The 9,901-nt window shown below is 48.5% G+C and overlaps 5 protein-coding genes across 5 annotated transcripts; 3 read left to right on the top strand and 2 right to left on the bottom strand.

Moving 5' to 3' along the window:
• Positions 1-303: 303 nt before the first annotated feature.
• Positions 304-2,247, top strand: FIESC28_08062 (uncharacterized protein; the record flags this gene model as incomplete). Its single annotated transcript, XM_031162201.1, has 6 exons — positions 304-550; positions 596-713; positions 767-983; positions 1,037-1,333; positions 1,381-2,061; positions 2,110-2,247. 6 exons carry the CDS (start codon positions 304-306, stop codon positions 2,245-2,247), a joined length of 1,698 nt encoding a protein of 565 aa, XP_031013744.1.
• Positions 2,248-2,550: 303 nt separating this feature from the next.
• On the top strand, positions 2,551-5,399 carry FIESC28_08061 (uncharacterized protein; the record flags this gene model as incomplete). Its single annotated transcript, XM_031162200.1, has 5 exons — positions 2,551-2,740; positions 2,795-3,481; positions 4,172-4,187; positions 4,239-4,315; positions 4,411-5,399. 5 exons carry the CDS (start codon positions 2,551-2,553, stop codon positions 5,397-5,399), a joined length of 1,959 nt encoding a protein of 652 aa, XP_031013743.1.
• Positions 5,400-5,460: 61 nt separating this feature from the next.
• Positions 5,461-6,447, bottom strand: FIESC28_08060 (uncharacterized protein; the record flags this gene model as incomplete). The annotated part of the gene is made up of 3 exons (XM_031162199.1): positions 5,461-5,894; positions 5,944-6,192; positions 6,243-6,447. The coding sequence occupies 3 exons, from the start codon at positions 6,445-6,447 to the stop codon at positions 5,461-5,463; spliced, it is 888 nt and encodes a 295-aa protein (XP_031013742.1).
• A 1,761-nt stretch (positions 6,448-8,208) lies between these two features.
• FIESC28_08059 (uncharacterized protein) lies at positions 8,209-8,748 on the top strand (the record flags this gene model as incomplete). Its single annotated transcript, XM_031162198.1, has 1 exon — positions 8,209-8,748. The coding sequence occupies one exon, from the start codon at positions 8,209-8,211 to the stop codon at positions 8,746-8,748; it is 540 nt and encodes a 179-aa protein (XP_031013741.1).
• Positions 8,749-9,122: 374 nt separating this feature from the next.
• Positions 9,123-9,701, bottom strand: FIESC28_08058 (uncharacterized protein; the record flags this gene model as incomplete). The annotated part of the gene is made up of 1 exon (XM_031162197.1): positions 9,123-9,701. One exon carries the CDS (start codon positions 9,699-9,701, stop codon positions 9,123-9,125), a length of 579 nt encoding a protein of 192 aa, XP_031013740.1.
• Positions 9,702-9,901: the final 200 nt, after the last annotated feature.

The raw sequence follows: 9,901 nt of genomic DNA, 5'->3' as shown, positions 1-9,901 counted from the left end.
GAAAATAACCGTTATTCAGTTTATCCGTGCTTATCCCGCGAACATGTCTCATCTGTACCGTAGGTAATCCTCCGAGAGTAACCCAGAATAGGAAGGCATGCTGACATCTCGACAGCCCCCGCAATTCCCGAGCAATCTGTCGCAATTATCAGAACACACCCACCTATTTATCCTCTCACATATTGATCTTCTAACCTCATTAAGTTGAATCAGACGACCGAAACTGTATATGCAGAACAGGCTCCCATAAACCAACTTCGACGTTCGCCAAGACCTGGACATTCACATACCCCACCAACCACCATGTCCGAAGGCTCCCGCTCCTCACACTCCCCCCAAGCACCCTCAGGCTCCGAATCTGACTTGGGCACACTATCATCATGGTCCTGCCAATTATGTAGATTTCGAAAGTTGAAATGCGACAAAGTCCTTCCGCAATGTAGTCGCTGTGCCAAGACGGGCGAGAAATGCGATTATCCTTCCGCCAGGAAAAAGCCCGTGATTAATCCGGCCATGAGACCAAAGTTGCGCGATATGCAAAGTCGAATCAGTAAGTTGAGGCTTGAATGTTGATTCAAGATGCTGACTTTTTGAGGGGACTTGGAGGCAAGGTTGGAGTCGCAGAGTAGTCCGCCTGAGTTCTCGTTCAGTACGGAACTCATTGACACTGGTCGGTTTGAGAGGTTGCCGCCGCCACATTTGGTTGATGAGCTGTGAGTGGTCTTTGATATGCCCTGCTGATGAGAGAAGGACTGACTGATTTTAGCACCACTATATACTTCACCAAACTCCAGTCCGACTCATTCATGATCCACGGCGAGAGATATATCGCTTCTCTCTACAGACCGACACACATGCAACCACCCGTGTGTCTTCAATATGCCATCCTGGCTGCTGGAGCAAGTGCATCACCTATGTACGGACATATGGCTGAGGCATTCTACGTGCGAGCACGGCAGTATATTCAGGCGGATGAGATGAAGGTAAGAGGCCACCAAAGCAGAGTCATGAACGAAAGCGCTGATATCATGAACAGAGCGACAGCGAACAAATTACACTGGCCCACTGCCAAGCATGGGTTCTCATCGGCCACTTCGAAGCCCAGCACTTGTGGTTCTCAAGAGCATCAATGAGCATAGCCCGGGCCATCCGACTAGGACATATTCTCGGACTTCACCGCCTGGATGGTAAGAACGCTGCTGGCCTGATGTTACCAGTCGCCGTGGACTTCACAGAGGAGGAAGAACGAAGAAACACGTTTTGGATTATCTTTACGACTGATCGGATCACGAGTAGCACTGGTGGTTGGCCTACGATGATGGACTGGCGCAGCGTGCGTACCACCCTCTAGACTAGCTACGCCTGAGCTGACCACTGCAGATACAAACGCGATTACCAACATCTATCGACGCTTTCCTCTCCAGTACCCCAGTCCCAACAATAACACTCAAACAAGCCCTCGGCCAAGGCATGTTCGAGCTCTCCACGAGCGCCTGCAGAGTCGTCGCCGTCCACCTCTTCAACGAATGCTTCAACTTCTCAAGAGCGAGCGAAGAAGACGAAGATAATAACGACTGGAGTCAACTTGAAAAGTTAGACGAGGCGGTCACTAACGCCTTTGCGACTCTGCCTGCTGATCTGCGATGTCCTGAGAACATGGATAATCCTGCTGCTGTTCTCATCAATCTTCAGTTACACACAGCTCTGATCTGTATTCATCGCGCGGTAACGACCCGGTCGCAGATGGATATGGCGCTATTGCCACATATTAACTCAAGAGTTATGGAGTCTGCACTTCAAATTATGATGACTGTTGCGTTGGTCAATGACCTGACCATCAGATTCCGCAATCCTCTCGTCTCATTCGCTACCTTCATCGCAGCATCATTCTTCCTGACGGACTTCTTGACAACCGGCAATCGTCAAAGCGAAGATAACTTTACAGCGCTTATGAGCGTTATGACCGAGGTTGGAAAGACGAACATGTTTGCTGCGTCGTTGGCTGTGCGGTTGGCGCAGAACTTGAGAGCTTCTGGAGTGGATCAAACAACCGTTGGAAAGGTAAGTTCAAACTTGTGATGCATTTGAGTGCCCGCTGATTATATGTAGGTTGGAATGTTAATGGCGGAGTTGGATATTGATGGGCCCATTCCTGGCCAGGAAGATGAAGAGAATGGGATCGTGGTGCTTTGTCCTCCTGCGATAACGCCAGAACAGGTCAATTTGGAACAGGGTATCTTCTGGTAGATCAAGTTGCAATCGGAGAACTGATCTAGGCTGTGCACCCCTATTTTTAACTTCAAAACAAGCTTCATCTCGTCCAATCTTAAAGTGGTGGAGTAAAAATCTGCAATCCGCCAAGTCTCGTTTAGCTTCGTACACAGACCTCGTTTAACCTCGCTCAACCTCGTTCGCGTTCGCCATTCTTCTAAGCCACTTACTCCACCATCAAATGCGCCTTGGCCTTGAAGTAATCAACGTTTATAAAACATTCCAACAGCCTGCTTCTTTTTGTTATGTTCCATACTCACCATCATTAATCCAGTCACCATGGCCGACACCGATTACAGCGCCGATTACGACGCAGCAGCATTCGACTTCAAGCTCTACCGCTACGACCCATCCTTACCAGCAGCAATCGTTAGCGTGGTTGTTTTCGCCATCCTCACAGCAGCGCATACATGGCGATTATTCCGAGTACGAGCATATTACTTCACTGCCTTTACAATCGGTGGTCTCTGTACGTCTTCTTCCCACATCATCAACTTGTCCATTTTACTAATGATTTTTCTAGTTGAGACTATTGGTTACGCTGGTAGAATATGGAGTCACTTCGATAAACTCTCGGTCGGTGGCTTCGTCCTCCAAGCCATTCCCATCCTCGTCGCGCCCGCCCTTTTTGCTGCGTCAATTTACATGATCCTCGGTCGCCTCATTCGAACCGTCGGCGCGTCTCACCTTTCGATCATACCCGTCCAATGGGTTACACGCATCTTCGTTACGGGGGATGTCATCGCGTTCAGCTTACAAGCCGGCGGCGGTGGAATCCAATCTGCTGGAACACTAGATCTCTACAACATAGGCGAGAAGATCATCATCGCCGGTCTCTTGGTACAGATCGTCATTTTCGGCTTTTTCGTCATCACATCAGTTCTATTCCACTACCGCCTTCTCAAATTCCCAACGCCCGAATCATTGCGCGGCGACGTTCCCTGGAAGCGATATCTATACGTTCTTTATGCATCGAGCATTCTTATCCTCGTCCGAAGCATCTTCCGTGTGGTGGAATATCTTCAGGGCAACGACGGCTATCTTATATCGCACGAGATCTTCTTATATGTGTTTGATGCTATCCTGATGGCGCTGGTTATGGTCATTCTGGTTGTTTGGTATGTCGAGTCCATTCAAAAGGATGTTAAGAGTTCGGATATGGAGAACACGGAGTTGTCTTCGTACGAGGTGCCCGAAGTCGACGACGATGGTAGACGGAGGAAGTAGACAGAGACGATTCAGGTCCTTGGTTATAACTGTCTCTCTACCTTACAGTTTCTGCGTTTTCCATTTTTCCTTTTATATCAAATAGATTGTTAGATGTTCAGATTATAAACTACTCAAATTTCAAATTTCTCTACCATCATTGGCATCATTTACTAGTCTGTACAATAAGGTTTCGCAATTTACCGGGCATCATATAATCATAAGAATGACCACTGCGAAGGACACGAAACGTCTCGGTCGCTTTATCTTATCAGCTGTCAATATGCTCTAGTTTGGCGTCCCAAATTTTAGAGATAACCTTTCTGTTATCGTACCTCGGTCATCCATCTGGCCCTCATCCTCGTATTAAACCGAACAGCGAGACCTCGGGCGATTCCGAATGTAACTGTTCTTAGCTTAGAGGCGGGGATTCAGTGGATCAACTCTACCAATCGGCGAAATTAAAAACAACCTGCACCTCGTTCAGGCCACGTCAAACCTCGCTCCTCCTATTTCTCTCGTTCCGTCAACGATCAAAAGCCAAAGCTCCGCACTTTTTTCCTTTTCCCTCGTTTATCGCTCGGCCACACGTTCCGGCCATGAACGACTCAGACAATGACGTAGTTTCGGCGAGGCAGGGTGTCAAGTTGCGTCGGGGTCACAAAAAAGTTAAGACTGGGTGTAATGATTGCAGACGACGACGAGTCAAGGTATTCCTAAGCTTCACTAATGCTTCTGATGGCTGGCTAATTGACTTTTAGTGCTCTGAAGAAAGACCCAAATGTCGCGCTTGTCAGCGACGTGGAGCTCAATGCGAGTATCCTTTTCCTGAAGCGAGGTCTGTATCTGCAGACCCTTCACCAACCCAGCAAAACCATGCGACTTCGCCACATCAACATGTCTCGCCACTTCCGGGCATCTCATCCACCACAGTCTCATCTATCCTCAAAGACCACACAAATGAATCGACATACGGTGTGAGAGATATGGCTCTTCTTCACCACTGGACTATTTCGACATCTCACCATATCTACAAGAACTCAGCGCTGTCGGTTCTTTTCCAACTCAACTTTCCACAGATTGCTTTCAAGCATCCATTTGTGATGCAGGCTATGCTCGGTCTTACAGCACTTCATATCGCATACCTCGAACCTGAGCAGAGACTCAGCCATGCGGCAGAAGCATCCCGATATCACAACCAGAGCTTACAAGGTTTCAACGAAGCGTTGAAGCATGCGAATGACGAAACAGCGAATGAGTTATTCGCATGGTCGTCTCTCAACCTCCTCTATGTCTTCGGCGTCTCAGGACGTCTGGGCGAAGGTCTCTGGGACGAGTCAGAATGGGGAAACCGCAAAGATAGGATCTTAGGCTTGGGCTGGATCCCAATGCTTCGCGGAGTCCAAGCTGTTCTGAGCCCGTCATTCTATACTCTATGTGGGGGGCCATTGGGAGGGCTTATGAGTATCGGTAATTGGGATCACTTGGATGTTGAGAAAGCTGACCATACTGAGGACCAGCATTTTTGTCAAACTCGCGATGTATGGAAGGACAATCCTGATGCGCAGAGTTATGAGGATACGTTGCACGTTTTGAGGCGGTGTAGGATGTATAGCGCTCAGTATTCTGGGCTACAGGCCGAGTCGCCTGATCAAGCGATATACAACATGTCGTGGCAGGGACCTTTTCTCTTTGTGCCCTTTGCACCTGAGTCGTACTTTACTTTGTTACGGCAGAGACAACCGCCAGCTCTGATTCTGTATGCATTCTACGGTGCGCTTTTGCATCGGTTCAACAATGATTCTTGGTTCATGGAAGGCTGGGGGTACGATATTGTGGAAGTAGTATCCGATTTGCTGGGTGCGTATTGGAGAAAATGGATAGCTTGGCCTCTTCAGGTGGTTGGTCTATATAATCAATAAACAATGAATATCCGGATTACAGTTTTATCAAAAAGCCCTTTCCTGTTCGCCGGTGACGATACTAAGCACACTCGGTGAAAGCCCCCATGCTGTATCCCTTGCCTGTCTTGCGCTCCTCCAAAATGGTGGTGATTTCAGAAGGATGAAGCCAGTTGAACAGGACCATAACCATGAACATGAGTGTTGCGTCGAAGATATAGAGGTAAGCCTCATGACGAAGTAAGAATCCATTAAAGCCTTGCAGATACTCGACTGCTCGGAAGACAGATCGCACCATAATGAGGAAGCTGCCAACATAGAGCGCAATCATATGCTTCTTCCAAGGAAGGCCGGTGGTCGATCGACCGGTTGGGTTTTGTTCGATAGCGCGGTGGAAGGCGATGGCGATGACCACGAAGACGCCGAAAAAGATGAGTTGCACGAATAGACCTCCAATGATGATTTTAGATCCGGTGTCGAGGGCTTCAAGTGAACCAGAGGCTTGAATACCACCGCCTTTAAAAATTAGTCACGACTCAGATCTTCTGGTGTGGTATTCACTTACCTCCGCCCTGTAGAAAGAAAGACAAGATATCACCCGTAACAAAGATCTTGGTCATCCACTTCTTGCTGATCATGACCCTTCCCTCGCCATCGATCATCTGGACGATTCTGCCAAGCTCCATGTAGATTGTAGCGGCGAAAAGGGCTGGTGCGACGAGTAGGAAGATGCTCTGTATGATATATGGACCCAAGGTCCAGTTTGGTGTTTCGTTTGAGGATTTGCATCTCGCGGCATATCCGACAAGCTCGACTGGGGAGTGAGTTAGTATTGATTCTGTGTCTTTCACCAGGAGTGCTTACATAGACCACCCACAGCTAGCGGAATAGTGAACCAAGAGCGTCCGCGATACAATTGCCAGACGTGGAAGAGAGTAGTGCCGATGAAGAGAAGAGTAAAGATGGCGCCGCCTGCCATTGAAGGCTCGTAGTGGTACAGCGCAAAACCGCCTGCATCTGCGCCCGCGGCGGCGGCGTCGGTGGCCGCGTCTCGTGGAAACATGTTCATGATGGTAGTGATTGTAGTAGTTCGAAAAGAAAGAAAAAATGTCAAGCGAATGGATTCGGAAGGTTAAACGAGAGACGGTTAAAGAACAAAAGACTAAAGAAAAGCTCGATAAAGTAAGTGCGTTGACTGAAGAATTGTTAGCTAGCTCGGAAAGATGGGAGTCTGCTTTACCTTTATAAGGAATCACATTCTCGATATCCGCTAAAGTTAGATATCAAAGCTTCATTTTCGTATCAGAAACTGTCTGTGGTCGTTCATTGCACAGCCCTCGGAGACGGGCAATGCAGCTGGTGTCGTTCCTGCATTCCACAACCTCGTTTAGTCTCGCTAAGCTTCGCTCCTCAAAATCCGGCCTGGCCGGGGGGTCAGCGCGGGTGCTGAAACCGTTACTTGGCATCGGCTTATGCTCGATAAGGCTAGAAAAATAGGGAATTCCCGATTTGACAGCGGAAGTCAGGTACGGGGATTTAATCTGTGCTTTTTGCATGACCTGGCGTCCCTTGGAACTTTGTGTGGAGGATCTTGGCCAATCCAAGTGCGTTGGTACCTATGCTAAAATTCTGTGTCGCGTCGGCGTGCCAAGATGTAAACAGCGTTCAGGCCCGTTACATTTGCTTCGGAGTCCATGCGCAAAAATCTTCAGCATACTCTAATCTACCTATTTCTCAATCTTCCGTTGGGCTCATGGCATCAAACGTCTAACAGCCAGTGATGTGGATCAATGCGTTACAACGGTAATCGCCGGCGCTGTTTGTTACAGTAGAGGTGAGCCCTACATAATCGCTAAAACGAGCCACTCGTCGCAACAATAGCTATTCCTCCGTTTACGGAGATCTCCCCGAATAGCTCAGCTGGAAGAGCGTTCGACTGTAATTGTTATATGTCATCGAAAGGTCACTTGTTCGATCCAGGTTTCGGGGAGCTGATATTTTTTTGCTTTGCCTTCTTCATTAGTTTTAACTTCTGTAAGAAGTGACCTTCTATTTTTGCTTGTGAAGATGCTTGATGTGAACTCACTTGAGCGGTGGTATCAAAATATGCGCCCAGAGGTTACCTCTTTGGTCTTGCTAAAATACTGCTCAGTGGATAAGCTCGTCTGGAATTATTCAATCAACTCAACTGATTTGCAACCGGTAGGATGCTGTAGTAATAGTTTTCATGGTTCGTCGCCAAGGAAGTCATCTTGCTTCAGTAACCTATGCAAGATGAAGATCGGATCCTTGATGGTAGGATTACGGGGAAATAATGCATAATATAAAAAATACATCAGAGAAGGTGGTCTCCTACGTGAAGGGTGGCATATGCAGTAACCGGCACCGTCTCCGACCATGCTCTGGTGGGCGTGGTTGAAATATTGTCCGAGTAACTTCGAATCATCCCATGGTCTCGTCTACAGAGCCATGAATCCATTCCCAAATCAATGGATTCATCCTGCCTAAGACTGATCGACTGTGAATCACGATCGGTCACTTCTGCCTACCCATCTCCTTCATCTTTACCTCTTCCTTTCTTCTTCATCCCCGTTGCACCATCTTCACTCACAAGCTTCTCCAACATTGATTGGTATCATTGCTCTCATCCTAGGATATTCTTCCCTTTCCATCAACCTCACTTCTACCCATCACCTTCCATTGAGAACCCTCACTCTTGATCACTAGTATGTCAAGCTCGTTACAAGATCCGCCACTAGACTGGCGCAAACACTCCCATACTGATCAACTCCAGGTGTTCACCGTCCTGCGATATATACATTGCGAAAACATGACTTCGTCACCCGCCCCCGGCGATCCGCCATCCATCAAGCGTGAACGCGAATCGTCCCCATCGCCCGACAGCATCAAGCGTCGCAAGCTCGAGCTGGCAGAGAAGCTCGCGACAATGGAACCTGGCTTGCTGGAGGCTCGGTACAAAGTTGTTTATCAGAACGCGGATGAAATGGCACTCAATCGAGTCAATACGGAAGAAAATCTGGAAGACGCCAGACTGGCTCTCAATTCTGCCAAAGAAACCGTGGACGCCGCAGAGAGAGCTCACGCTAATGCAACTGAGAAGTTTCACGACGCGGACAACAGACTCGAGAATTGGGACGAGGTGAAGAAACTTCGCCGTTGGATGACCAGACAGATTGAGGACATGCGAGATGTAAAAACGTGGGAGATCGCCCTGAATCGTGTGCAGCGTGCATTCGAGGTTGCCCAACGTCGTGTGGAATGCATCGAAAAAGTCATCGATCGAACGCTTGATATCTTGGACGTCAAGGATCTGGAGTTTGTGGTTGGAGACGAAGACTACCCTGTGTAGTACCTCTCGGGATCGACAGGCTGGGATCGACAGGCTGGGATCGACTATTATCCCTTGAATGAAGGGGCTAGAAGGGTCACAGTGGTTTACATAGACGTGGCGATTTCTTCAAATCGCTCTAATACAGACTCTGTCACGAGAATAGTTTACCCTCCAAACTTGTGATGTCAATGTTTTTGTATTCGTTCCAGCTGTGAACCATGCGCAACAGCGATATAAGTTCTGTTATGTCCTTATCTGCTTTCCACACCCAGGTAAGCTCCCCAATAAGTAATTTCAAAGCAACAGTCGAGTAGTTATACCATAAACGCCATTTATTTGCTTGCCCCGCCTCGTCTCTTCAGGAATATGAAGATGCAGCTCAGAAACACTTTCTACCCTAGCTGTAGTCCAACGCGTCGGGCGATGGCAAGAGCCGCTGCATCGACCTCCAGATGCGTAACATCAATGATATGATGACAGTCCCCAAGGTAATCGTGCTGACAGTCTTTGGTGCGTTCATCGCGCAGGACTTCGGGGTCGGTGAGCTTCCCACTCTGCTGTCGCTCTGGAAAGATAAGTCGACGCACGTTTTCCTGCTCTTCGCAAATGAGTGTGAAGGCTATGAACTCGCGCTGACGGTCATCAGGAATTGCCGCTTCGCGGATGTATTCTCTCATGCTAACGCGACCTTGTTCATCGTTCGGCATGAAGTCGGTGAAGATATATCCGAGGTCAAAGGTCTCCTCAGAGTATTGAATCGGCTGGAAGGAAGCTGCGACGAAATTGTCACAGACTTTGAAATAGTCTTCGGTATCGCGTGGTACTAGGGCATCGGTGAGGTCGGTAAACAGCTTGTCATGCACGAGCATGAGATGAGGAAACAGCTCGGTGAGCCTCTTTGCGATGGTGGATTTTCCGACGCCCGGATGTCCGTTGATGTGGATGATAGGACCTGGGCGGAGTTCCCCCATGATCGAAGACGATGATGGTGATGGTGATGGTGATGGTGATGGTGGTGGTGATGGTTGAAGGTTGTAGGTTAGTACTTGGGAAAGGGGGTGCTCTTTATGAAATCACCAGGAAGTTCAACTGTAGCGGAAGGCAGGTCCCACAGCTATCTACCTTCCGCTCAGTCGGCCCACTTACAATACCCTCTCTCCAGGATGTCAAA

Source organism: Fusarium coffeatum, assembly GCF_003316985.1.
Source record: "Fusarium coffeatum strain FIESC_28 chromosome Unknown BRIP53273_contig_182, whole genome shotgun sequence".
Taxonomy (NCBI): Eukaryota; Fungi; Ascomycota; class Sordariomycetes; order Hypocreales; family Nectriaceae; genus Fusarium; species Fusarium coffeatum.
This window is presented reverse-complemented; position numbering and strand designations above follow the sequence as displayed.